Below are 27,977 nucleotides of genomic sequence, written 5' to 3' on the forward strand. Positions count from 1 at the left end.
GGCCAGCATTCAGTCACTGCGGTGTTCATACTGCACGATGAATCGTCAACAGAAGGTTTCACACTGCATGACTTTACAATAGGAAGAATCGCCGACAGTAGGGCTGAACGATATGGACAAAATTTCATATCTCAATTTTCATGCCAGATATCTCGATATCGATACAATATGACTACGTGTTCTTTTGCTAAGTACAACCTGCACAACACGTCACTCTGGTTTACATCGTCTTTTCTGAATCCAAAATACTTCCAAATTATGGAAGATGATTTATGTTTTGGCACCAAGTCAGATTCTGCACTGCCACCGGCCGCATTATCTCCCGCACTCATTTCTTTCTTTCTAATTTATCCGCTGTGTCTGTACAGAGACGTTGGAACAGGGGGGGCTGGGGGGGGAGGGGGGGGCAGAGACAGGTGCGCTCAGAGCTAGTGCTGTCACTTTTGTGAAAAAAACATTTTAGATTTTTAAGACATAAGTGTTCATTGAATCGATTGTAAAATAGATTTTCCATGTCTAAAAAAAAAAAAAAAAAAAAAAAGTCAGCAATATTTCTTATTTATTGGCATGAACTTTCGTGAAGAATAACAAACGGCAACAGGAGTGCAACATTCTTGAAAAAATATATATGCAGAGGGGACGGCTGCCATAACAAAAGAAAAACATCACTGCAGGCTTCATTTATGATTTAGGCAATTCAAAAATCTCCAAGTTTATTTTTAATAATGATTTAAATCCATTTAAAAAAACTGTTCAAAAAAATGAAACTTTAAATGGACTTGAGAACAGGCCATGTGTGTTTTTTTATTGAACGTAACCGACACTAGGTAGGCATATTGTAATGAGCAAAAAGGCGCAAAATAAGGCCATTACAAATTCATTGGACAGGAAAACAAGTCCAGAGTCCAGAGCAGAGCGTTTTTTTATTCACTATATGTCCAGCTGTTGAGAAGACACGCTCTGACCGCACTGATGTCCCAGGGACACGCAGGTACAGCTGCGCAAGGTGGGGGTATTACTGCCAATTTCCACCACAAAAGCCGGTCACTCTCAGCTTGCAATGGCCCTTTTCATAACTCATAATGGGCCTTTCACAACGGACGCAGTCTGCTTGCCACTGGGTTCAGCGTTGCCCTTCAGATACAACGCGATTTGCGCTGTGCTGCGCTATGGCGTAGGCGGAGTTTTAAAAACATTTAGCGGGAGCTCTTTCATAGTCTGTTGTTCCTCCATTCGGTCAGCAGCAAAAATGTATCTGTCCCGTTGTAAGAAGTGAGCGATATAGCTAGTCCTGCTGATGAGAATTAAGAGAGAAGCAAGGAAGAAGAGGCGGTTGGTACAACCTCAAACTTGTATCGTACAGCTCAGGGAATTCTGACACACCCAGTACTAGCCGTTCATCCATTTTGTTTTCCGTGCTTGTTTGGATCCCCTGATTCTATTGGTCGCGCTGGTAATCGTCACAGAGCGCAATGGCAAAAGTTGAACTATTTTGAACTTTGACCGCGGCGTGCGCGCAAGCACGCAAATGATGCGCACCGCTACGCTTGCGCTTTGGTCGACCCAACAACAAAACGTCCTTATGCGGCGCAAGCCATTGAGATGAATGGGTTTTATAGCGCAGCGCCGCGCATACCGCATCCTGTGTGAAAGGCCCATAGCTCGTCTACTGTACCACGAGACATCCACATTGAAATAATTCGCACCAGACGAAGAGGTCGCAACTTTTTCAACCACATACTGTTTATTTTAGTTTTCAAACAAGTAAATTCACATAAGTACTAAAAAACAATACATTTAGAGTTTAAAATACACACTGATGTCTATGGAAGAGGTAATAATAATACTTTCCATTATAATTCTACACGTTTTATTCATATCAGATACACATTGTGTAAGTAACTTCAGTGTTTACATGTTCTATTCAAGGGTTAACCAGCCACTTACTTTTAAGTATTTGTGGAGAAGTGGATGAATTTACGTGTTGGAAACATAGGGGTTGTAAATCCAACAGATCCGATTCTCTGAACTGTGTCTGCGGCACAAACTAACATGGCGGTGCCCATCGCGCATACAGCTAAACTAACGCGATCGTTATAAAGGTGTTTAAACAACAATATACTTCCACTTGCATGTATTTGACAATCAGAATATCAGATATTTCATGCCTTAACTAACACATTTGTGAATATTCTGAATAAAAAAGGAAAAATGATATAAAAGCAGATCATCATTCATTCAGCGCTGTTGCTGCTGCAGTGTGTCACGTGACAAGCAATGACGCGTCACCATGGAAACGCCGCCCCCCTCTCACAATATAGTTCCCACGTCCCTGGTGTGTGTGCGCTGGTTTTAGCGGTGCAGTCAAGGGAACTCGTAAAAAACTGATGTTTGTTGTGACTGCCAGAGTTGTATGCAGGGCGAGCGCGGAGAGGGGATATCTATATCGTTGCTTTTTTCGCTATTAATATCTTGAAAGTTCATATCTAGATATAGATACGATAACGATATATCGTTCAGCCCTAGCCGACAGCTGTGTCTGGCACGCAAAATACGTTTCACAACCAAACACATGCGAGATGTGACAAGGAAACAATGCGATATCACGCGTGCAGGACCGTAGTTTTCACGTGAGACTGGGATTATTATAAAAATGGTAGCCCGTAAGAAGCTTGCAATACAAATTGCCTGTGTGCTGATTTGCAGCGACAAGAAGAAAGCGAATAGAAGCCAAGATTGCTGATATTGTGTTAACTCCTCCCCGCTGCTCTGTATCTTGCTCTGTCATTGGCTGTCGGTGATCGCTGCACTTCTGGGTAAGTGTGGTATTAAGGCCCAATCCCAATTCTACCCCTCCGTTTCGCATGTTCACGTGAAGGGGTAGGGGTGTCTCGATTCTCTTTTGGTTGTAGGGGAAGGGGTAAGGGAAAGGCCCAGATAGCCCTTCAAATGAAGATTTCTCGGGACCACACTTCAAACGAAGGGGTATGAATTATCTCAACAACATGGCTGCTACACCGAACAAAAAGACACATACATGTAGAGTTGTTCCGATTCCGATACTAGTATCGGAAATATCACCGATACCACAACAAATTCTGGCATCGGCAAGTACATGAACTCATATACCGATCCGATACCCTTTTCTTAAACAAGACCTAATTATGACCGCTAGCTTTGCCTAACCACTGCATGGTTCTTCTTTGCTGCTCAGAATGCATAGCAAACACAGGAAGTTGTGCTGTGTTGCCACAAGCAACCCATTTAGAGCAGCGAAGAAGAAATGAAAACGCGTTAGCAGCACTGATCTATATATGACTGGATCGCTCATCACGTTCTAAACTGCCAACAGACAGTGAAGCCGCTTCTATATTATAGATCAGTGGTTAGCAGTAGGTCCGTATTTTAGCAGTATTTAAGACTGGACCAACCAGACAGTGAAACAGCGACTAGGGACTAGGGCGACTATATTCGTTACCCGCAGCTGCGTTCAGTCGCTTCCGTGTTAGGGCAGGGCTCCAGACTGTAGCCGAATATATACTAGTGTCTGTGAATATTAAACTGCAAAATACTATTTACATATTACTCCTGCATATTCTACATCTCTGTGGGTGACGGGCGCAGATGCGCAGGAGCTCGCTGTTTTATAGTCTCTGCCGTGTGTCACTATGTGAGGACACGAACGCATAAACCGTCACTTCATGAGAATTTACAGTTTCATTTGAGAAAGGTGTCATATCATACACACAGACACTCAAAGATCTTCATGGCAACCCATCAAAATAAATGTTCGGTTTAACGTGAGTAAATTAAGCTACTGTTGTAGCCTACAGTAGATTTAGCTATGTCTCTATGTAGTAATAATAATACGTCTCTATTAATAATAATAATTATGCCTAGGCGGTTGCTTGTTTCTTAGTTGTTTTGTTGTAAAGAGATTAACTGATTAATATATCACTTTTTATATTCCTAGACTTATTGCAGTTTTTATACAGTTATATTGTAAAACTAAAATACCTTTTTTTAGTTTGCGGTGTTAGATTTTTGGCTGAATTTGAAGTTCTTTTTCGCTTAAGAAAATAAATATTATTACTGTCAAATTCATGTCAGATAATAAAATTACTGTTCACCATACTAGTACACAGGGCTAGTAGTATATACAGCTGTATTTTCAGATACACACCCAGGTATCGGATCAGTACTCGGTATCAGCCGATACCCTGAGCCCAGGTATCGGAATTGGTATCGGGAAGAGAAAAAGGGTATCAGAACATCTCTACATAAATGTAAGCTTTTTTGGCATAAATAAAGATTTTAACGAAAAGTAATAATTTTTTTATGTTACATTCAATTGTGAGTTCATATTAACGGTCATGTTACTCAAAGAAATGTTTGCTAAAAATCGCTAATATTTGCTAACGTCATATCATTTCAGACTGCATGATAGTGCCACAGCATATGTCTGATCAGGGCGATAACTGCTGTAGACACTGATGGGGGCTAATTCCCGAAATAATTAGAAATCGCTAAACCATTTTGTCAAATATTGCCTATTCGAGAGATAAAGAGAAATGGAAGTTGTGTGTATTCGCATCTGTGCGTTTATCTTTTTAGAGTGAGTTTACTTAAAAACAGCGATTGTATCCTCATGTTGCTGGAAAATATAATGTAGCGATTCAGTATTTAAACTATATTTAATAAAAGTCATGGGGCAGCGTTGACAAGTTTATTTTCTCCTGGATGTGTGAGCTGCGCGATTTCCAATATGTGTGTGTGTCATTAATACAGAACGATAATTAAAGGCTCTAATGCACACCAGTATATGTGTGTGTTGTAAGAGCTAGATGGCGAATGATGACGTGTGACGTTATAGTTGTGGTGTCCCAATCCTTAGGGGAATATTTTCTCCCCTACCCCTTAACACTCGGTTTCAAGGGACAAGGGGAAGGGGTATAAAATAGAATTGGGATTGGGCCTAACTGTTCTTCATGATAAAACACTAGATGTCAAGTTCGGTGATACAGGAAACAAGGAGAGATCCAAGTGCAGGTATGATGTTTTATTTAAGGGAAAATCCAGAGGGGTAAACAGTCCAGGCAGGGTCAAAACCAGAGTATCCAAACAACATGAAACAGAACAGAACAGAACAGAACCGAACACACGGCAAGGGCAAGACTACAGAGAGCATCAAACATTAGACAAGGACTCCGTGACACATACTCAGACAGACCGGGTATAAATACACAGAAGGTGATGAGGGAACTGGAGACAGGTGGGGAATAATCAATTAACTCAAACAAGGAGGAAGGTGACCAAATAAGGGAACAGACAATAAATAAAGTGCCAGACAACGTGGGAAAGGAGGACACCTAGTGGAAACCCAGGGAACACAACCCAGACACTGTGACAGTACCCCCCCTCTACGGAGCGGCTCCCAGACGCTCCACGACAGACACAAAACAGAGACCAGGAGGGAGGCTCAGGGGGAGGGACGGAGGGCCAGACTAACAGAGGGAAACAGGGACAGGAGTGAACACAAAAACAAAAAACAACATGAAGCCCCCCATGGTGGAGCAGACGACCACCACAGCCGTATGGTCAGGAATGAAGCCCCCCAAGGCGGAGAAGAAGACCACCACAACCGTGTGGTCAAAGCCAGAGTCCTCCAGCGCGGAGCGGAAGACCACCACAACCGTGTGGTCAGAGCGGAAGCCCCCCAGGGCGAAGCAGAAGACCACCACAACCATGTGGTCAGGGCGGAAGTCCCCCATGGCGGAGCAGACCTCCTTGCAGCTGGACCAACGGGACGACGAAACTCTGGTAATCCCCTGGTGTCTTTACTGGACTCCAGAAGATCGGTGCTGGCCTGATTCTGCTCGCGAAGATCATTGGTGACTGGCATTTGTTCATGAAGATTATCTGTGACTTGCAGTTGTACCTGAAGATCATTGGTGACTTGCATTTGTTCATGAAGATCACTGGTGACTTGCCTTTGTTCATGAAGATCACCGGTGACTTGACTCTGTCCTTGAAAATCACTGTTACAGCCCTGCCTATTTTGCTCTTATTTTGGTTAAGGTTGCAGGTTCCTCCTGGATGGGCGGGATTCCAGTGTTAATTATTGGCACCTGTGGCACCCTATTTAAGAGGCTCATGGAGCTGTGATCACTCTCTCTCATTTTTGGTTTGTTTGTTTGAAGAGTGGGTTGATATTCTGTGTTCACATTTGTTTTCCACAACTCCACAAACCCAATTTCTAACAGCTATTTGATTTGATTCATTTGTTATTCTTTAATACTTTGACCCTAGACATTATTTGATTAATTTGAAATAAATTTATAATTGTATTGAAACCTATTTTTGTCTAAGTGTCCTCTTTATGTTGTGACTTTGAGCCGGGTCGTAACATAAATTGGAGCCTCGTCCGGGATCAAATTCTTGTTTGAAGTTGGGGTTTTGTGACTTGTTTTTCAAGTTTTTTTGAGAGTGGAGCATGGAAAAGGTTCATAGTTATTGGATTAATAGAGGACTCCGGTTAGGTAGAGTGGTCCAGCTGGGTTGCTAGTCAATCCTTCCAACGGAGCACTGTTTGTTTTGTTAGTTTGTTTTGTTAGTTTGTTTTGTTAGTTTGTTATTTTTGAAGGTATCCCGGGTGGAGATTTAATCTCTGTTGGGGGTGCGCTATTCAGGGCCTGGTTTTTACCAGGTGACATGAAGTTCAGCGTTTAAAGTGGCCCCGAGCCTGGTAAGCCTTTGAAGATTAGAGAGGTTCGTTTTTTTTGTTTGTGTAGTGTTTTACCGGAGTGGTTCTCTAGTATCCATGCCAATTGGTGTGGTACTTTGAATCAATGGCTAGTGTTGGGAACTTGTGAAATTTATTTTGTTTGTTTGCTTTTGAGAGAGCATTTTTTTTTTCTCATCCCCACTTTCTTCAAATTGGTAAGTAATTTTACACCAATAACAAACGTAGGGAGTCAATATACTAATTAACATGCAGTTTCGTGGTAGCTACCTTGTTGAATATTGTCAGCAGTTCAGGAGTGATTGCGTGACTTATGAATTAATCTCTTTTTGTAAGAGTATTATATTGTTGGCATGCTACTTGCGGAGAGGGTTTTGTTAAACCTTTGTATTCGTTCTCCATAGAGAAGATAAGGGGACTGATTCTGATTTGTAAATCTGATTTGTTGGTGTAGATTAAATTACCATTAAGTAACTTTGTGGAAATGGAGTTGTGTATAAGGTAAATTTTTTTTTTTTTTTTTTTTTTTGGTGGAGTATATTTAAAGGATATTGTTCTGATTCGTGTGAACTCCTAAAGTGGCTACTTGTTTGAAAACTTAGAGGTTTTTAGCAATGGCTTCCAATGTGGAAGAATTTCTAAAAGAACCTTCAGAGGAAGCACTTGAGAAGTGCACTAAAGAGCAGCTTTTGTTGGTTGCTGCTCATTATAATATAGAGCTCACTAAAAGTGATAAAAAACTTAAGGAGTCTATCTTAAAGAACTTGAGGGGCACTTTAGAGGAAGAAGGAGTTCTAGTTGCAAAGTTACATGTTCCAAGTAACGTTGACAGTGAAGTAAAGCTAAAAGAGATGGTGTTACGAGAAAAGGAGTTAGAATTGGAGGCAGTGAAGTGTCGCTTAGAACATGATAGAATAGCTTTGAAAGAAAAGGAGTTGCACAGAGAACTTGAGTTGAGGAAATTGGAGGGCCAGGAAAGGGAGCATGAGCGTGCCTTTTGTCCCAATTTCGCTAGTGTAGTGAGTTCTCTTACAGACTTGTTAAGTCCAAAAATTGATTTTGTGTGGACAGACAGTTGCCAGCAGGCATTTGATAATGCCAAGGCCCTGTTGGTTAATGCCCCTATCTTGGCAGCGCCAAATTTTTAAAATGCTTTCAAACTGGCAGTAGATGCAAGTGAAAATGGGGCAGGGGCAGTTCTTTTGCAGGACGATGATCAAGGTATTGAACACCCAGTCTGCTTCTTTTCTAAAAAGTTTAATTCCCACCAAAGAAATTATTCTGTAATTGAGAAGGAAGCCTTGGCAATGATTTTAGCAGTTCAACATTTTGAGGTTTATTTGAGTAGTGGCAACCCAATTGAAGTGTTGACTGATCATAACCCACTAGTTTTTTTGCAGCGAAGTTGCAACTCTAACCAGCGGTTGATGAGATGGAGTCTCTTTTTGCAGTCTTTTCCTTTACAAAAAAGCTAAAAGAGATGGTGTTACGAGAAAAGGAGTTAGAATTGGAGGCAGTGAAGTGTCGCTTAGAACATGATAGAATAGCTTTGAAAGAAAAGGAGTTGCACAGAGAACTTGAGTTGAGGAAATTGGAGGGCCAGGAAAGGGAGCGTGAGCGTGCCTTTTGTCCCAATTTCGCTAGTGTAGTGAGTTCTCTTACAGACTTGTTAAGTCCAAAAATTGATTTTGTGTGGACAGACAGTTGCCAGCAGGCATTTGATAATGCCAAGGCCCTGTTGGTTAATGCCCCTATCTTGGCAGCGCCAAATTTTAAAAATGCTTTCAAACTGGCAGTAGATGCAAGTGAAAATGGGGCAGGGGCAGTTCTTTTGCAGGACGATGATCAAGGTATTGAACACCCAGTCTGCTTCTTTTCTAAAAAGTTTAATTCCCACCAAAGAAATTATTCTGTAATTGAGAAGGAAGCCTTGGCAATGATTTTAGCAGTTCAACATTTTGAGGTTTATTTGAGTAGTGGCAACCCAATTGAAGTGTTGACTGATCATAACCCACTAGTTTTTTTGCAGCGAAGTTGCAACTCTAACCAGCGGTTGATGAGATGGAGTCTCTTTTTGCAGTCTTTTCCTTTACAAATTCATCACATCAAAGGAAAGGAGAATGTTTTAGCCGATGCACTGTCTCGTGTATGACATTCTATACTCCTGTTTTTTTTTGTAAATGTTTTGATATATTTGTTTATTTTATTATTTGTTAAATTTATTGTGTTAAATACTTTAGGTTATTTAACATTTTGTTGATTGAGGTGTTACAGCCCTGCCTATTTTGCTCTTATTTTGGTTAAGGTTGCAGGTTCCTCCTGGATGGGCGGGATTCCAGTGTTAATTATTGGCACCTGTGGCACCCTATTTAAGAGGCTCATGGAGCTGTGATCACTCTCTCTCATTTTTGGTTTGTTTGTTTGAAGAGTGGGTTGATATTTTGTGTTCACATTTGTTTTCCACAACTCCACAAACCCAATTTCTAACAGCTATTTGATTTGATTCATTTGTTATTCTTTAATACTTTGACCCTAGACATTATTTGATTAATTTGAAATAAATTTATAATTGTATTGAAACCTATTTTTGTCTAAGTGTCCTCTTTATGTTGTGACTTTGAGCCGGGTCGTAACAATCACCAGTGACTTGACTCAGTCCTTGAAGATCAGTAGTGACTTGACTCAGTCCTTGAAGATGACTTGACTTGACTCTGAAAGGTCAACAGTGACCAGCCTTGTCTCTGGAAAGTCCATAGTACCTAGCCCTCACTCTGGAGGGTCAGCGGTGACTATCCCTGGCTCTGGAGGGTCAGCGGTGACTAGCCCTGGCTCTGGAGGGTCAGCGGTGACTAGCCCTGACTCTGGAGGGTCAGCCGTGACTAGCCCTGACTCTGGAGGGTCAGCGGTGACTAGCCCTGACTCTGGAGGGTCAGCGGTGACTAGCCCTGACTCTGGAGGGTCAGCGGTGACTAGCCCTGACTCTGAAGGGTCCACAAACACCTGACTCGACTCTGGAGAGTTCACTGTAACCTGACTCGACTCTGGAGGGTCAACTGTAACCTGACTCGACTCTGGAGGGTCAACTGTAACCTGACTCGACTCTGGAGGGTCAACTGTAACCTGACTCGACTCTGGAGAGTTCACTGGAACCTGACTCGACTCTGGAGAGTTCACTGGATCCTGACTCGACTCTGGAGGGTCAACTGGAACCTGACTCGACTCTGGAGAGTTCATTGGAACCTGACTCGACTCTGGAGAGTTCATTGGAACCTGACTCGACTCTGGAGAGTTCACTGGAACCTGACTCGACTCTGGAGGGTCAACTGGAACCTGATTCGACTCCGGAGGGTCAGCTGTGACTGTCATCCTGTGCAGCGGCGCTGGGCAAGCAGCCATCTTGGGCCATGACTCTGGACAGGGGGCCCTCTTGGGTTGTGGTGCTGGGTTGGCGAGCATCTTGTGCTGTGGCGCTGGACCGGTGGCCAATTTGGGCATTGGCGCTGGGTTAGCGGCCATCTTGTACTGTGGCGTTGGGCTGACAGCCATCTTGTGCTGTGGCGCTGGACTGGCGGCCAGCGTGTGCTGTGGTACTGGGCTGGCGGCCATCTTTGGTTGTGGTGCTGGACCGGTGGCCATCTTGGGCATTGGCGCTGGGTTAGCGGCCATCTTGTGCTGTGGTGCTGGGCTGGCGACCACCCGGTGCTGTGGCGCTGGGCTGGTGGCCATCTTGGACTGTGGCGCTGGCTCAGCAGCCATGACGTGAACCATTTTGGGAATCTCTAGGATCTTTGACAGCATATCAAAGTAATCAAGAAATGTGTCAGCGGCCATCTTGTGCTGTGGTACTGGGTTGGCGGCCATGTTGCCTTGTGGCACTGAGCTGGTGGCCATCCTGTACTGTGGTGTGAGGCTGGCTTCCATCTTGCCTCATGGTGCGGGGTTGGTGGCCATGCACCGAAGCGGCGATGGGTTGGCGGCCATCTTGTGCTGTGGCGCTAGACCTCCGGCCGTCATGGGCAGTGACGCTGGCTTTCTCCATCTGCCATGGTGAGACGGCGACTCTGGTCCCTCCCACATGAGCCCCGAGTCGAAGGGGGGCCATGGTGGAGAGAGATGCTGAGCTTCCTCTCGCTCACTCCCTCCTCGGCGACCTCCCCTGGTCCCGCAAAACACGACCAGGCGGGTTCCCTCAAACCGATTGCTTCTCTCCCGCTCGGTGGCTGGGGAAGAAGCATCAACCAACATACCGCTGGATCTCGTTTGTGACAGAGTCCTTCTGTCACGTTCGGTGATACAGGAAACAAGGAGAGATCCAAGTGCAGGTATGATGTTTTATTTAAGGGAAAATCCAAAGGGGTAAACAGTCAATGAACTCAAACAAGGAGGAAGGTGACCAAATAAGGGAACAGACAGTAAATAAAGTGCCAGACACCGTGGGAAAGAAGGACACCTAATGAAAACCCAGGGAACACAACCCAGACACTGTGACACTAGAACTACTGCTACTACTGTCTAGTCTATGTACATGTTTCAGGTTTAAATATCACTATATGCCATAACTGTAGGACTAATACATCCTCTATGAACTTCATATTTGAATGTTATGTAGATCTATTGTTTACATCAAATTCATGCTTTATTCATCAGTGCAAATGTCTGTTTCGCTTCAAAGTGTCTTCGATGACTGTATTCTGTAAAAATTAAAATCATGCTTTTTGCATTCTGATTCTGACGTACAAAAGCACAAAACATTTGTACATTATTTTGTGGGGTTTTTCCTCCACTTGTTTCATAAAAGTTGTTTACATATAATCAACAAGAGAAAATAGTTGAAGTTATAAAAATAACCCAATTTAAAAGTTTACATCCCCTCGACTCACTCAATGCTGTGTTATTAGCTGAATGATCCACAGCTGTGTGTTTGTGTTTAGTGATAGTTGTTCATGAGTCTCTTGTTTGTCCTGAACAGTTAAACTGTCTGCTGTTCTTCAGAAAAATCCTTCAGCACCCACAAATTCTTTGGTTTCCAGCATTTGTGTGTATTTAAACCCTTTCCATCATTGACTGTAAGATTTTGAGATCTTTTCACACTGAAGACAACTGAGGGACTCAAACACAACTATTACAGAAGATTCAAACACTCACTGATGCTCCAGAAGGTCAAACCATGCATTAAGCCATCCATTGGAAGATGCAAGTTAAGTTAGATTTACCCTGAACTTCAAATTTAAAAAGGTTTAACCCCCAGCTCTTAATGCATGGTTTTATCTTCTGGAGGATCAGTGAGTGTTTGAATCTTCTGTAATAGTTGTGTTTGAGTCCCTCAGTTGTCTTCAGTCTGAAAAGGCTCTCCTCCACTCATCATCATAGACAGTTCTGTAACAACAGTGAAGTCATTCAGGTTCCTGGACACCACTATCTCTCAGCACCTGAAGTGAGACACTCACATCAACTCCATCATGATAAAGATTATCCTCACCTGGGGTCAGAGGTCACTGCTTCATCACTGAGGTTAGGAGGATTACCCATGGATTCGTCACTCTTCAGAGACACACAGCTGTGATCAGGAGATGAAGATCTCTGACTGCAGATCCTGAGAAAACACACAGAAATATCACACTCTTTTGCTGTAAACGGTGATGATGACAGAAAGTGAGAATCTGCAGAATCAGTCAGATGTGACGCCAAAAACATTTACATCATGATCATCTGATCCGGACGCCTTCTCCACATGTGTGAATGGTTTCCAGCAGAAGACAGTTTGTCTTCCACTAATAAACAAACTCTTAGCAATGCTGTGAGGTTTTCTGACCCGCACTCTCAGTCATACAGGGGTCAAGCATCCAAACAAATAGTTCAGACTACATTTATCTTGAGGAAAAACCCAGTGTCTATACGAAAGAAAAGCTCTACACGACTATTATAAAGCAGCCAAACAACTATAAACTGATTCTGAGCTGCACTTCTGGGTAAGTGTGTTATTAACTGTTCTTCATGATAAAACACTAGAACTACTGCTACTACTGTCTAGTCTATGTACATGTTTCAGGTTTAAATATCACTGTATGCCATAACTGTAGGACTAATACACTATTTCCTCTATGAACTTCATATCGTAACATCTTTTGTTCAGTCTGTCGACTCTAATACTGGATCATATCTCATCTGGGGTCAGAGGTCACTGGATCATATCTCACCTGGGGTCAGAGGTCACTGGATCATCACTGGATTCAGGAGGATTCATGGATCTGTGGCTCTTCAGAGACTCTCTGGTGTGATCTGGAGATGAAGATCTCTCTCTGATCTCCATAATGAAAGACTGACACGAGGCCTCAATATTAAACACTTCACTAATTATATATGACAATATATCCATTAACTCTTCAATTGTTATTATATAATAGAATATTCATAATATTTAAATAATTTAGAGAATTGTGATGAGGAAGATGATAAAATCCTCAGCTCTACACTTCAGTCACAGCCTGAATATTTCAGGAGATCAGTGTGTGATCATGTGTCAGCAAACATGCGTCTGTTCCTTCCAGAGAAAGGAGAAAGATTAAAGAGGTCATCAGATGCCCATTTCACACAAGTTTATATGATTCTTTAGGGTCTTAGTGAAAAGTCTGTAAAGTAGTTTGGTTAAAAAAAATTATAATAAAAAAACAATAATCTGTAGATATCAGAAATATCAAAGACAAAAAATAAGACAAATAACGCGGAACTGAGGACTTTGCGACCTGCAGAGCGCGCTCCCGAGATCACGTGTGTGACACACCTGTATGTGGTTTTATATTGGACGAGATCTGCTGAAACCAGAGCTGTTTTCTAGATGAATTCAACTCAGCCCATAAGTGATGCACTTTACAATAATAACAGCATCGTGTAGTGCGAAAGATTAATTGTAATGGACGAAACGATCTTTTACATGCGACGAAGAAGTCACAACTTAACATGGACACCAGTTAAACTGTAACACCAGCCATAAATAAAATCCTACTTATCATTCAACTTGAACACCCACGTTGGCATATTAATTTCTAAAGAATCCGTAAATTAATCTCAACTAAAAGAATCCCTAGAGCTTGATATTATTATAATCCTCAAGAAGATGAACTTCCGATCATCTGATTTTACATTGTCACAACTCACTACAACGGTTTAAAGATCGAGTTTAGTATGAAAACAACGTGAACACGAAAACATTGTACAATAATATGGCATGAATTCAAAAGCTTATAATTTGACTTACCGTAATGAGATTTTTATGCCAGTTTTTTTAAGTCTTCGAAATGTAAAGTTACATTCGGTAAGTATTGAGACTTTACTTTCGATTTCAACATAAAATCGTATCCTCGTGATGCAGAACGCGCATGCGCAATAGACCTCAGGCGTCAACAAGATTCAAACCCCGCCCATTTGTCTGCGTTCATTTGTCTGCTGTCAGTCTATCGTTAAATGTGTTTAGCGCCACCTGCTGCACTGGAGTGTGTGACATAACACTTCCTCAATTACATGCTACTGATCGAGTCTCATGAAGAAATACTGTTTCATACACACCTCCTTCACATGTTAGTTATGATTTCTTTCAATTCAGTTCTTTCTAAATTAAATCTTTTTGCAATTAATATACATTTAATATATTTCAACTACATATCTCAAATGTATCTGTGCTTATTTTATTCATAACAATTGGTCTTTAACTGTGTATACATATGTCATTACCCCAGTCTAGTAAATACATATTTTGATTGATTTGAATATTGTAATATTTTCTACTCTGTTTGTCTGTATCTCATCATCTCTCTTCTGCCACTATTGCATTTTAATGGACACTTTGCTTTAGTTTTTTCTGTATGTTTTCATTTCTTGAAATTTCTTCGAACTGATCTTGGGTCAGTTTTATAAGTTCACTTTAATTAATTTAATGTGTGAATAATAAAAAAGTAAAAGTTTGTTGTGTATGTAAATGTGCGTGTCTCATGTTTCCAGCAGAACTCGATAGAAATCACATTTGGGACAGATCTAATTTGAAAGTGAAGTGACATTCAGCCAAGTATGGTGACCCATACTCAGAATTTGTGCTCTGCATTTAACCCATCCGAAGTGCACACATAACGTTCATCAGGCATTAATACAGCACGTTCAGTTCACGTTCGCCCAAAATATGAACGAGTTCATGAACTATCCTTCAATGAACGCTTTCAGGCACATCACTGCTGTCACGACTACTGGCTGAGAAGGTTTTACTGACACCAATAACGATTTTATGTCAACTGATCTTTTGTGTAAATGACAATCTTTGTGGATGTGGTTGTAGTTATTATCTGGCTAATAACAAGAAGCTCTGAGTGAGATCTAGTAGTTACAGTTTAGCTGCTACACAGCAATATCACATCAGTGTTAGAGACAGAACTGCTCTTTCTTTTCAATAGAACTGAAGTTGCACATGATTTCCAATCGGTTCGGTTTGTTAAAAATCATCTTACATTATGATGGAGGACATTGCTGGCTTTATAGAAGAAGATGCCAGATTTTTGTGAAGTATATGGATGCTCCAATCGCAGTCATCTCAAAACGAGAGTCCATGGCAAATACTGTCAACTCGTTCATTCTGGGCTGCGTTTCCCAAAAGCATCGTAAGCCTAAGTTGATAGTAAAAACGATCGTACGATTGATCTTAATATTACGGTCTGTTTCCCAAAAGCATCGTAGCTTAAGTAGTGCTCTGGAGTAATCGTGCATCCCCAAGTGCATCGTAAGAAGACAGATTTATGAGGACACCTGCAGGATAACCGGCAGATTACACTTTTATCTAGATTTAACACACTGCAACGCGAGTAATAATATTTTTATTGTACTTTATTGTACACTTTATTGTACTCGTTTTTTGTTTACATGAATTTATAAATGAAATAAATAAAAAGGGGAAAACAAGATAAAAAAAAACACATCTAAATTAAATGAATGAAAAAAAAAATCATAAAAGAAGTAATGTGGGAAATTTGCTTCAAAGACTGGGCAAAATAGGAATGAATTCAAAAAAATCTGTCAATGACTTGCTGTGCACGAAAACCAGCCATGTATTGGGCATTTCTTGGTTGGCCATGTGGTCCCATGCCATCTTCGTCCTCCACATCCTCCTCCTCTTCATCTTCCTCCCTGTTAAATAAGGGCACTCTCATCTGCATTGCAATGTTGTGCAGCATAGCTGTTACTATTATTACTGCACAGCACTTTTGTGGAGCAAACAAAAGACCACCACTGGACTGGTGAATTGCCTGAAAGCGCATCTTCCACCTCCCTATTGTGCGTTCCACAATACTACGTGCAACACGGTGTGCCTCGTTGAAATTTGTCTCCCTGTTATTCATAGGATTAGCCACAGGCGTGAAGAGATATGGCCTCAGTGGGTAACCACTGTCCCCAAGCAGCCTCCACTGTCCCTGTAAGTTTTGTGCCTCCTGACCAACAGATGAACTGGTGAACATGAAGGAGTCGTGTGTGCATCCGGGCCACCTTGCCACAATGTCTGTAATCAAACCCTTATGGTCACAGATCACCTGGCAGTTGATAGCTGCATAGCCTTTGCGGCATATATATACATGGCCATCCACAGATGGTGTAAGGATAGGGATCAAGGTACCATCGATCACTCCAATGACCTGTGGGATGTGATGATGTGTTAAAAAATACTGTTGAATTTCTGTGATGTCCTGTCTTGATGCTGGAAATTGAATGTGTTCCACAGCAAGTGGAAGTAATGCATTGGTGACTGCTTGAACAGCTCTTGAAACTGATGCCTTACTTAGTCCAAGCCCATCACCAAGTACCTGGAGAAAACTGCCTGTTGCATAAAATCTCAAGGCTGATAGGATTTGGATTTCAGGGGACAAGGCACAATTTCTCCTGGTGGCACGCATCAGCTGAGGTCCAATGCTATTTAGCAATTGGGCTATTTGTTCTCTTGGCAGACAGTATCGCCTTATTGTAGCCATGTCATCAAGGATATCCAAGGGGGTTTGATGCTGTCTGATGAAGGCATTTAAAGTCACCAGTCTACTTCGTGGTCGTCTCTGTCTTTGTCTTTCTCTGACCCTCAATTGAAGAACACGCTGTAGTGCAGCCATGATTTCCTCTGCAAGTCTAGTGAGGTTTAAACTCTATCCTAATCCTAGCTTAATTGAAGAAACCATGTGAAGGTCATCAGGCTGTGATAATGTTCACATATCCCACTGCCTATCAATTTCAGTAATGACATTAGGCCCTACCTTGAAGAAAGTGAAGGTGTGGCATGCTTAGAAACTGTATAGATTACATATTATATTCCTTTAATCTATCCTCTGTTCATAATGATGAAAAGTTGTGCTTATTATAAAAATGTATACATAGAACAGTACTGGTAAAAAATGCTGTTGATTATTTTGTCTATACCTGTAGAAATGTATTGGCTAGATGAAGTACTGTATATATATTTGTGTTATCTGTCACGCCAAATATATAGACTTTATATTAATAATATTGAAACTTAAATGCTTATGTCTGAAAATAATCATCAACCATTAGCCATTTACTTCAGAAACATTTGGAAGAACTCATAACAATTATTATATTATTTCATATGGTCTTAGGCCTCGTGTGCATGGTTCAACAAACACATGGACATCAAAAACACTGCATATAGCTTTATTAACAAAAAACATTGCATAGTTTTATTAATTTGGGTTATTCAGTTCCCCACAACCTGTAAAATACATTGTACAGTGAGAAAGTCGTGGCCTAATGGTTAGAGGGTTGGACTCCCAATCAAAGGGTTGTGGGTTCTAGTCTCGGGCCGGACGGAATTGTGGGTGGGGGTAGTGCATGTACAGCTCTCTCTCCACCTTCAATACCACGACTTAGGTGCCCTTGAGCAAGGCATCGAACCCCCAACTGCTCCCTGGGCGCCGCAGCATAAATGGCTGCCCACTGCTCCGGGTGTGTGTGTGTGGGGGGGGGGTTGCAGTTAGTTTGGTAGCAATGTCCTCCCAGATGTTTTGTTTTTCTTTATTAGTATGGTGTCCTTTAAATCTGGTAAAAATCACATCTTTGTTTTTCTCTATCTCCTCTAAGAGGACATTAATTTCATCCTTTTGAAAGGTATCTTTTCTTGTATTTTTTTTTTTGTTCAGCCATTTTGTCAGTGTCTCCGCCTGTATGTAGGTGCTTTATATAGACTTGATTGTCTTGATTGGTAATCCAAAACAGATGACAATTATTAGGTTAAACGTTCAGAATACGATTCCATATAAGGTTAAATTTCAGCACTTCGCGAATGGACAGCGACTCGTAAGTAGCACGTAGAGCGCGTTCATGTTAAGTGCATTTTTGGGAAACGCTCGTGGAATTGCTGTGCGAGCGTTCGTAAGTTCGCACGTAGAAAACGCTCTTAAGAGCTAAGATACATCGTTATCGGGAAACCCGGCCCTGGTGTCTGTGAACGGCACGCTCTCTCAGGTTAACTTCTTTCAATAGGGTGCCAGATTTCTATAGAGCCTTCCAGGCGAAAAACCGGATAAAACTCACCGTAAACGGGTCTTAATATGTAGCGGAAAAACACCAGCCACCAGTGTCGCACCGCCGTCCGCCGCATGCGTGACGCGTCATCAAGGCATCGAGGCGACAGCAGCATGTAGCAAGGCGTATGATCATTTAAAATAATTTTATGATGTTTATGACAAGGTGTTGACATGTATAAATGGTATGCTCTCATTTGTATTTGTATTTTTGTTGTTTTTTTGGACAGGCAATCCAGTCACACTGTCATGTGACCTAATTAGTGACTGAATGAATGCACGTGTGTTTTTTCTCTGTTTTAATAAAAATGCACCAGTCAGAGCGACTGTGCGGTTGGTAAAGACGTATCTTCTCGTCTGTTATTTAGCGTACTCTGTCAACAGGTTATGGGCCCAGGGCAAGGTATAAAACGTTCTGAGTGTTAAGACACTGGGTGAAAGTCGCGACGGATAAAGCGTGTACCCGAGTCTTTCAACATGAGAAGAGAAAAAGAAACCGTGACAGGCCGATGGTCTCGTTTAGTCTTTGATGGAGATGAGAAAAACTATGAGCTATGGGAGACAAAGTTTTTGGGACATCTTTATATGCAAGGACTGAAAGAGACTATTTTAAGTGAGTCTTTTGAGGAAGACGAGGGAGATACAGCGAAAAACACCGAAGCCTATGCAGAGCTGATACAGTTCCTGGATGACAAAAGTTTGTCGCTAGTTATGAGGGAAGCAGAAGACGATGGAAGAGCAGCATTGAAGATTCTTCGGGGATATTATGCTGGCAAAGGAAAGCCTAGAGTAATTAACTTATACACAGAGCTAACGTCACTACAAAAGTCTGCCAGTGAGTGTGTTACTGATTATGTCATCAGGGCTGAGACCGCAATCACCGCTTTGAGGAACGCAGGTGAGAATCTGAGTGATGGACTTTTAATTGCAATGGTTCTGAAAGGACTTCCAGAGACATTTAAGCCATTTGCTATTCATGTTAGCCAGAGAGATGATAAATGGACTTTTGCGGAATTTAAAACAAGGCTTCGAAGTTATGAAGACATAGAAAATATGCGGGCAACCGTATCCGAGGACAATGTTATGAAAGCAAGAGTGCAGCCTGGCAGTAAAACCGCTTTAGCAAGTACAGCTGTTTGTGGTGCTGGAAGTACCAACATTGTTTGTCACAGGTGTGGTACAAAAGGCCACAAAGCAAGAACATGTCAGCGAAAACAGTGGTGTAGTCAGTGTAGAAGTACCACTCACCGCGACGCAACATGCAGACGCGGAAAGCAGCGAGATAACGCACAAAAAGTTTCCGCAGAGCCAAGTGACAAGGAGTATGCTTTTCGGGCGAGCGACGCTGAAATGCGGGTACAAAATACCAAGAGGAAAGGCCTAATGGTGGATGCAGGTGCAACCTCACACATCATCACGGACATCGAGAAGTTTGTGAGTTTTGACAGCAGTTTCCAGGCCAACACACACTGCGTGGAATTGGCTGACGGCACTCGGTGCAACGGGGTCGCAAAGCACAGAGGGGACGCAGAGGTATGTTTGGTGGACAGCACAGGACAGCGCGTTAAAGCAATGCTAAAAAAACGCGCTGTACATCCCAACATATCCACAGGACATTTTCTCTGTGAAAGCAGCCACATCGAAGGGAGTGACAGTGATCTTCAAAGAAGGGAAGAACGTTCTGCTACATAAAGACGGTACCAAATTCCCCATACATGTGCACGACAAACTGTACTACTTGCACACAATAGACAATGAATGTGTTGATCAATGTAAAAAGTGTTATGATTTGCAGACATGGCATGAAATATTAGGGCATTGCAATCATGGGGATATAATTAAGTTAGAGAAAGTTGTTGACGGTATGCAAGTTAAGGGTAAGGATAAACCTATCCCACGCTGTGAAATTTGCACACAAGGAAAGTTTATTCAAACTAGAAACAGAGGGCCAGATGCAAGAGCCAAAGCAGCCCTAGAAATGATTCCTACAGATTTAGCAGGGCCTATAGACCCAGCATCTAGAGACGGTCATAAGTATACACTATCTTTCACAGATGATTACTCCAGTGCAGTGTTTGTTTATTTTTTGAAAAACAAGAGTGATACAGTGACTGCCACAGAAAAATTCCTGGCTGATATGGCTCCATATGGAAAGGTAAAATGCATAAGGTCTGATAATGGTACAGAATTTACAGGAAGGGAGTACCAGGCATTATTAAGCAGATACCGTATTAGACATGAGACCTCAGCGCCGTACTCTCCACACCAGAACGGCACGGCTGAGCAGAATTGGAGAACTTTATTTGACATGGCTAGATGCATGTTAATAGAAAGTGGGTTACCAAGAACATTGTGGACATATGCAGTCCAGACAGCTGCTGTAGTGAGAAACCGATGTTTTAACAATCGCACTAATCAGACAGCTTACTTTATGTTGACAGGTAGACAGCCTAACATTTCAAGGATGCAGAAATTCGGAGTAGCATGCTATGCTTACATACATGACAGAGGGAAGTTAGGAAAGTTGGATTCAAGGTGTGAGAGGGGTATTTTTGTTGGATACGACAAGAATAGTCCGGCATACATGATTTACTATCCTAACAGCAAGAAGGTACAAAAACGCAGACTAGTGGAGTTTGTATCCAAAAGTACTGAGACTATACTGATCGATGATTATGACGATGGTTTTGAGACCAGAAACAATCCTCTCAGAGAATCTGTGAAATCAGAATCAGATGTTAGTTCACAAAGTACTCAAGAACCAGTAGTGTATTGTAACCAAACACAACAGGAAGAAGATAAACCTGAAAGGAGAAATCCTGCAAGAGACAGGAAAAAACCAACTTATTTAAGTGACTATGTTTGTGGTATTGAAGGAGATGTGACTAATATTGATTACTGTTACAGACTTGTGTGTAATGTACCCCAGACCTACAAAGAAGCTGTAACGTCAGTAAATGCAAATGAATGGGTTAAAGCTATGGATGAGGAAATGCACTCATTGAGAGAAAATGTTACATTTACCCTGACTAACCTGCCTGATGGTAAAGAAGTAGTGGGGGGTAAATGGGTCTATGCAATTAAGAAAAATAGTGATGGATCAGATAAGTACAAAGCACGATATGTTGCCAAAGGGTACAGTCAAGAGAAAGGTGTAAACTATGATGAGACTTTTTCTCCAACTGCTAGCATGACTAGTATTAGAGTGTTGATGCAAAAAGCAGTTCAAGAAAATTTGATTGTTCATCAGATGGATGTAAAAACAGCATATTTACATGCGCCAATAGAATGTGAGATTTATATAGAACAGCCAGAGGGTTACAAGGTAAAATCTCAAGGCAATGAAAAATTGGTGTGTAAACTAGAAAAATCTCTGTACGGGCTTAAACAGTCTGGCAGAAACTGGAACAGAATGTTACACGAATACCTATGTGAAAACCAGTTTGTTCAAAACCCAGCTGATCATTGTGTTTACACAAAAGTTACAAAAACTGAGAAAGTTTTTATAATTATTTGGGTTGATGACTTGATTATTGCTGCCAGTGATATGAGTGTGCTTAAAGACGTGAAAGAGATGCTCATGTTAAAGTTTAGAATGAAGGATTTAGGAAAACTCACACATTTTCTTGGCATTAACTTTGAGCAAAGTGCTGATTTTGTCAAAATGTCACAACACGGGTATGTTGAGAAACTACTTGAAACGTTTGACATGCAAAACTGTAAACCCAGAGCTGCCCCTTGTGAGCAGAAACTAAGTTATACTGAGAATGCTGATGTAATGGGTGATGTCAGGAAATACAGTGAAGCAGTAGGTAGCTTAATTTACCTGGCAACCTGTACAAGGCCAGACCTAAGTTTTGTAGTGAGTAAACTGGCACAATATTTCAATAAGCCAACTATAGAACAGTGGAATACTGTAAAGCATGTTTTGAGATATTTGCAAGGCACCAAGGACAAAGAACTGTGTTACAGGAAAGGTGCAAATGAGAAAGTTATACATGCATACAGTGACGCAAATTGGGCAGCAGATGTTACTGATAGACTGAGTACTACAGGTTACTGCATTAGCCTAAACAGAAATGGTCCATTGGTCTCATGGAAGACCAAAAGGCAGCCTACTGTTGCACTTTCCACATGTGAGGCTGAGTATATGGCATTAGCTGCAACTATACAGGAGTGTTTATACTTGCAGCAATTGTTACAAAACATTGATGGTATGGTGTATGAGTCTGTAGTCTACGAAGACAATCAGGGTGCTATAGCTTTAGCAAAAAATCCTGTGTATAGACAAAGATGTAAACATGTTGACATTAAATACCATTTTGTGAGGTCTGTGATTAATGAAGGCAGAATTAGTCTGAAGTACTGTCCAACTGAAGATATGTTTGCAGATGTACTAACTAAACCAGCAACAAAGCTTAAGTTGATGAAATGTAATTTGTTTATGTTCGGTTTATGAACTTTGTACATATGAGTTGTGGACTGATGAAATAACAATGTGAGAGCAAGTGGGGGTGTTGACATGTATAAATGGTATGCTCTCATTTGTATTTGTATTTTTGTTGTTTTTTTGGACAGGCAATCCAGTCACACTGTCATGTGACCTAATTAGTGACTGAATGAATGCACGTGTGTTTTTTCTCTGTTTTAATAAAAATGCACCAGTCAGAGCGACTGTGCGGTTGGTAAAGACGTATCTTCTCGTCTGTTATTTAGCGTACTCTGTCAACACAAGGTCGGTGAGAATGGGAGACAAAGCATTAAAGCAACAAGGGGGAAGTGCTGTCCCCTCAATGCTAATGTAAACCCTGGTTGGATAAGGATTCAAAATTGGATATGAAGATGAAATCTGACGCATATCTTCATTGTTAAAACTGATAAAATAATTGCTGTCTGTGATTCTATATGGGCTGTTGCAATAATTTTGAAAAATAATAGCTCGCAGCAACATATGGAAAAAAAAATAACTATGAACTAGTTCATTTTTGAAACTGTGTGAACTTAGTTCAAAATTTTGTAGTTTGAACTATGAACTGAACTAGTTCATTTTAAAATTTGTGAATTGAACTTTGAACTAGTTCATGTAGAAAGTGAACTTTCCCAGCACTGCCTGATACACAACTGCTGCATGATTAAGTCATGTTATATTAAGTAGTTTATCGAAAAGTAAAGCTGCAATTTCAACATGTTCAAGCATCCAGAATTATAGGCACGTTAATTTGTCTTTGTCTGTCGGGTAAAGTGTGCTGGAGCTCGCGCCGGTGCGGGTCAGAAGTGCGGCTCGAGGCGCATAACGGCCGCTAGGGGACGCTCGCGAGCACCTTCTGAACGCTCTAAATGACAAACGGGACACTCTACGGTCTCGTGGACTTAACGGACACGCGCACGCGGCTGCTATTGTTAGTCCGTAAGACCGCGAGGACACATGAAGTGTTCATTTGGGACAGGGACACTCACGCGCACTCCACAAAAGCACAGCACACAACACAGATAAGCGTCCCATTCCAACAAACACATAATTAATAGTTCCCACTCACATTAACTGTAATAAATTCCTTCTTTGTTTGTAAGGGTAGTCTTGTCAATTTGCGCGTGACGTAGTTGTGCATGTACAGAGTCTGTCAGAGCGGTTTCAGTTTACTTTCGGTTTCGTTTTCTCTGCCGCTGTTTTAAAGAGTTGTATATGTGCGTGCATGAACATAAGTTCATTTATCTTTCTTTATCAGTCTTGTAGATCATATTTTGTGTATCAACAGAACGCATCATTCCAGAAGGTTTGTACCAAATTACACTGAAAACACAGCTGTTCAACTTTTTCTATCTCCAAATTACATAATTGGCATCTATTACAGTCCCCAACATTAAATCTTACTCTTGCAATTATTTTGCACGATAAATATGATTCATAATTTTAAAATGCACCTCTTTACATTTATGCTTGACAGGAAATGTAAGAAAACTAGTTCTTATTTCAGACAATTTTACTGTCATAATGACAAAATATATAAGATCTCTTTACTAATCCTGGAAAACAATGTTATAATAGACAATTCCTCAAAAATCTGTGAGTACATTTTAAAATCACAAGATCAGATATTTTGGGAATTATGGTTGAATATTTTACTAGTTCCTTGACTAATTTAATCATCTGCAATGGTATGCTCTTAATTATTTTATCATACATTTAGAGGAGCTACTTACATTATGAAAGTGAAAGTGAAGTGACATTCAGCCAAGTATGGTGACCCATACTCAGAATTTGTGCTCTGCATTTAACTCATCCGAAATGCACATACACAGAGCAGTGAACACACACACACTGTGAACACACACTCGGAGCAGTGGGCAGCCATTTATGCTGCGGTACCCGGGGAGCAGTTGGGGGTTCGATGCATTGCTCAAGGGCACCTAAGTCGTGGTATTGAAGGTGGAGACAGAACTGTACATGCACTCCCCCCACCCACAATTCCGTCCGTCCCGAGACTAGAACCCACAACCCTTCGATTGGGAGTCCAACCCTCTAACCATTAGGCCACGACTTACCACAAATATCATCCAGCACTCATCGATGAACAGAGATCATCTATTCACCAAAATACAGCTGTTATTCCAGATAGACATGTTATGTGCGCTAAAATTATGTTTAAAAACCAGTTTCAAGGGTAAAGTACAATTGTCTAAACTTGTGAAAAGAAGTTCAGTGAAACTTCAGAAATCTGTAGTTAGCTTTTCAATGTCACTTAAGTAACCAATTATTGAATAATAATTATAAGTAAAATATTTTTTCACTGCATTGCTTTTCAACCTGATTTTTTTTTTTTTTTTTTGGGATTTCAATCTGTATTGTTTCTAACAGGATTGAGCGTCTCTGTGGTCATGTCAGAATCACGGTCACCAACAAGTCCTCAGACACGCTGCACTCGCTGGAGGCAGAAGGATTGCTCGACAGATCAGTGATTGAGGAGCTTTTCAGTGTGCACTACACTTTTCTCCCAAGACTTCAGGCAGACTTGGACACATGTTCAGAAGCCTGGAATCATCATTCACTCTCCTCAGAGGACAATCGAAGTCCCGAGCAGCTGTGGCAGATTGGAGTGATGCACACAAATAATGAGTGATCTGAGAGATACGAGGAATGGTAATGCTGTCTTAGTCAGTAGCCCTCACTGCAGAACACACAAGATCCAGCGAGCAGAGACGCTCGGTTAAGACATATTTAAAGTTGGAGGAGATGGATCTAGATCCAGGGGTAGAGACAGGTCGGTTTAGGGACATGTAAAGTGGGACTGAGGAACTCTGTGTTTGTCTCTAGCTGCTGTGTAGGTTACAGTACAGGAACATGCATTTACTAGAGGCAAGCAGAAACTATGCTGACCATATCAAAGCTGACAGTCAGGATCAAATGTGCAGAAGTAATGGAGACATGTCCCTGACCAGTAATCCACTGCATGAAACTGCTGACGGTGATCTTGTCTTGTTCTGCATCTCCTTTAGTGCAGTTTGTTTTATCACCTGTTCGCTGTCATCTTCAACCCTGCTCTCCTTACTGCTGCTCCCTTCTTCTGCAGAAAACACACACATCTATGTCTGCAACCTTACTTGTGTTAACAGTCTCTGAACTTGGACTGACAATACCTCACATTTTTAAAGTGCCCCTAATATACTATTTTACAATTGTTTTAGAGGTTTCCTACAACAAGTTTATATTCAAAAGTGTGAAGTGATCCAGATCTTCAGTCTTTTCCACAAGCCCTCTCTGCTCTGACTGGTCAGACGCCCGGTCCGTTGTTGAACTGATGTGATTTAAGTATTAAGAGTAAGAGTAATGATGTTCCTTCATCTTCAAGGCTTTGAATGAAGTCCTGCAAGTAGTTCACAATCCGTGATTCTCTCTGCGCTTCACTGAACCCACCGCACTTAAAACAGTGACAGGGACATCAGATATTTCATTGTTTCTCATGACAATGGAAAACCTGTAAAAAGCTGCAGATGAGAGTCTACGAATGAGTATAATTTATCAAAAACATCTAACCCTGATGTGTGGATTGAAGAGAAAGGAGGAGAGTCGGATGGACAGAATCACAGATACTACACCTGACAATGTCGTCCTTTCATCACATGTTAGGATCCTGTGTACCACATGCTACGATTCTTTCAGAAAGCTCAAGCAAGGCTGTAGTGTCTGCAGTCTCAATCTAAAGAAGTTGATGGTCCCTGAATATGGATTTGATGAGAAACATGACATCTTGTTGACGAGCTGTTTGTGACGTCTCTGAAGTACGGCTGAAGCACTGATTGAGCGATTACATGTGACAGGATTCATGTCAGTAAATTGTCCTGTATCTGTTTACAGACCCTTTGGCATTCATTCATGTTTATTTGGCGCTGTAGCCCGTAACTGGTGTTAAAAACAGAGGAAGACGTGATCTTTCAAGTGTGCTGCATGCTGTCGCTTCACTTGACCTGAGACACACTGCGTGATCGTCACTGCATTAGATAGAGAGCACCACAGTCAGATTTATTGGTTACATTTCAAGATAAGATGAACAGAAATCAAATCTGAGACTTTGTTTCTTATCAAAAGTAACAAAGCACAAAGCCTGTTGTGGTTTAATGGATGAGAGATGTGCTATAATGTTCTGTTCATTCATCAGCTGTAAAGAGACGATCCATCCTTGGGATTTACCAATCAGTTTGGAAAGATGAGATTGGTTCGATTAAAATTGAGACATCAGTGTTTTTTTACACAGCTGTAATGATAATAAACCTTCCTGAAATTGTCATTCTGAAAGTCTGTAATTGAATACTTCAGATTTTTCCCAGTGCTCCCTCCCTCAAATAATCTAATATTAAACAAAAATTTATTATAAAAGTCACTATAAATTAAACTTAATTGCATCTCTTGTGCTTGTCTTGCTTTTGTCCCGTTATGATGAAATCTTGGTTTGGTCTATCGTCAGCTCTGAAAGAAATTTAATTTAGCTAAATAAAAATGACTACCACACACAAACAACTAATGGTAAGGACTGTAGGTTAAACCAATAATTTCATGAAAACACAAAGCATAAAATAAAAATAATAACCTTTCCCCACAGGTACTTGCATGTGCTTCAATAAAGTCTTCTGAACACATGACAGAACACACAGGACAAGATACCTCACAAACAAATGCAGGAAAATACTTCAAACACAGAAAAACTGAATTTTCTCCAGTCATTACTCCAGTCTTCAGTGTCACATGATCTTCAGCAATCATTCTCATATACTGATCTGATTCTCTTAATATCAGTGTTGAAATGGTTGTGCTGCCGAATATTTTCTTGGAATCTCTGATCATTTTTTTCTGGATTCATTAAGAAATGAAAAAGATTTGGAAGGACATGGGTGAGTAAATTATGACAAATATTAATTTATGGCTGAAGTTTCCCTTTAAAGGAACACAATCCCTTTAAGAACAAAAGTTATGATAATGTTCTGATGTAATCCATGATCTCTCAGAGCTTCCACAGGCAACAAGGGTTCTCCTGCGGTGAAGACACAGAAATGTAGTAAGGACATTGTTAAAATGCTGAATGGATCATTAATATATTATGTGTAACAATAACATATAAACTTACCTTATCAATCTGTGATTGGTGTCTATGTGCATCATAGATTTAGGCTCCTCTGGATAACAC

The 27,977-nt window shown here is 41.1% G+C and overlaps 3 protein-coding genes across 6 annotated transcripts in view; 2 read left to right on the forward strand and 1 right to left on the reverse strand.

The window, feature by feature from the left end:
• The window catches only part of LOC113109173 (NACHT, LRR and PYD domains-containing protein 12-like), a 1,059,377-nt gene that overhangs the window by 654,510 nt on the left and 376,890 nt on the right, over positions 1-27,977 (forward strand).
• LOC113109178 (NACHT, LRR and PYD domains-containing protein 12-like) overlaps positions 1-27,977 on the forward strand; it is a 365,574-nt gene that overhangs the window by 180,052 nt on the left and 157,545 nt on the right. The gene's annotated exons all lie outside the window — the stretch shown is intronic.
• The window catches only part of LOC113109181 (NACHT, LRR and PYD domains-containing protein 3-like), a 113,894-nt gene that overhangs the window by 24,252 nt on the left and 61,665 nt on the right, over positions 1-27,977 (reverse strand). The window contains exons 1-3 of the mRNA XM_026272821.1: positions 13,998-14,027; positions 12,940-13,073; positions 12,222-12,335 (exon numbers count right to left, since the gene is read on the reverse strand). Coding sequence (XP_026128606.1) covers positions 12,222-12,335; positions 12,940-13,052 — 227 coding nt within the window. The 5' untranslated portion in view covers positions 13,053-13,073; positions 13,998-14,027. Of the gene's footprint in view, positions 1-12,221; positions 12,336-12,939; positions 13,074-13,997 lie in introns of the transcript that reaches the window.

This window comes from Carassius auratus, chromosome 9, assembly GCF_003368295.1.
Source record: "Carassius auratus strain Wakin chromosome 9, ASM336829v1, whole genome shotgun sequence".
Classification (NCBI taxonomy): domain Eukaryota; kingdom Metazoa; phylum Chordata; class Actinopteri; order Cypriniformes; family Cyprinidae; genus Carassius; species Carassius auratus.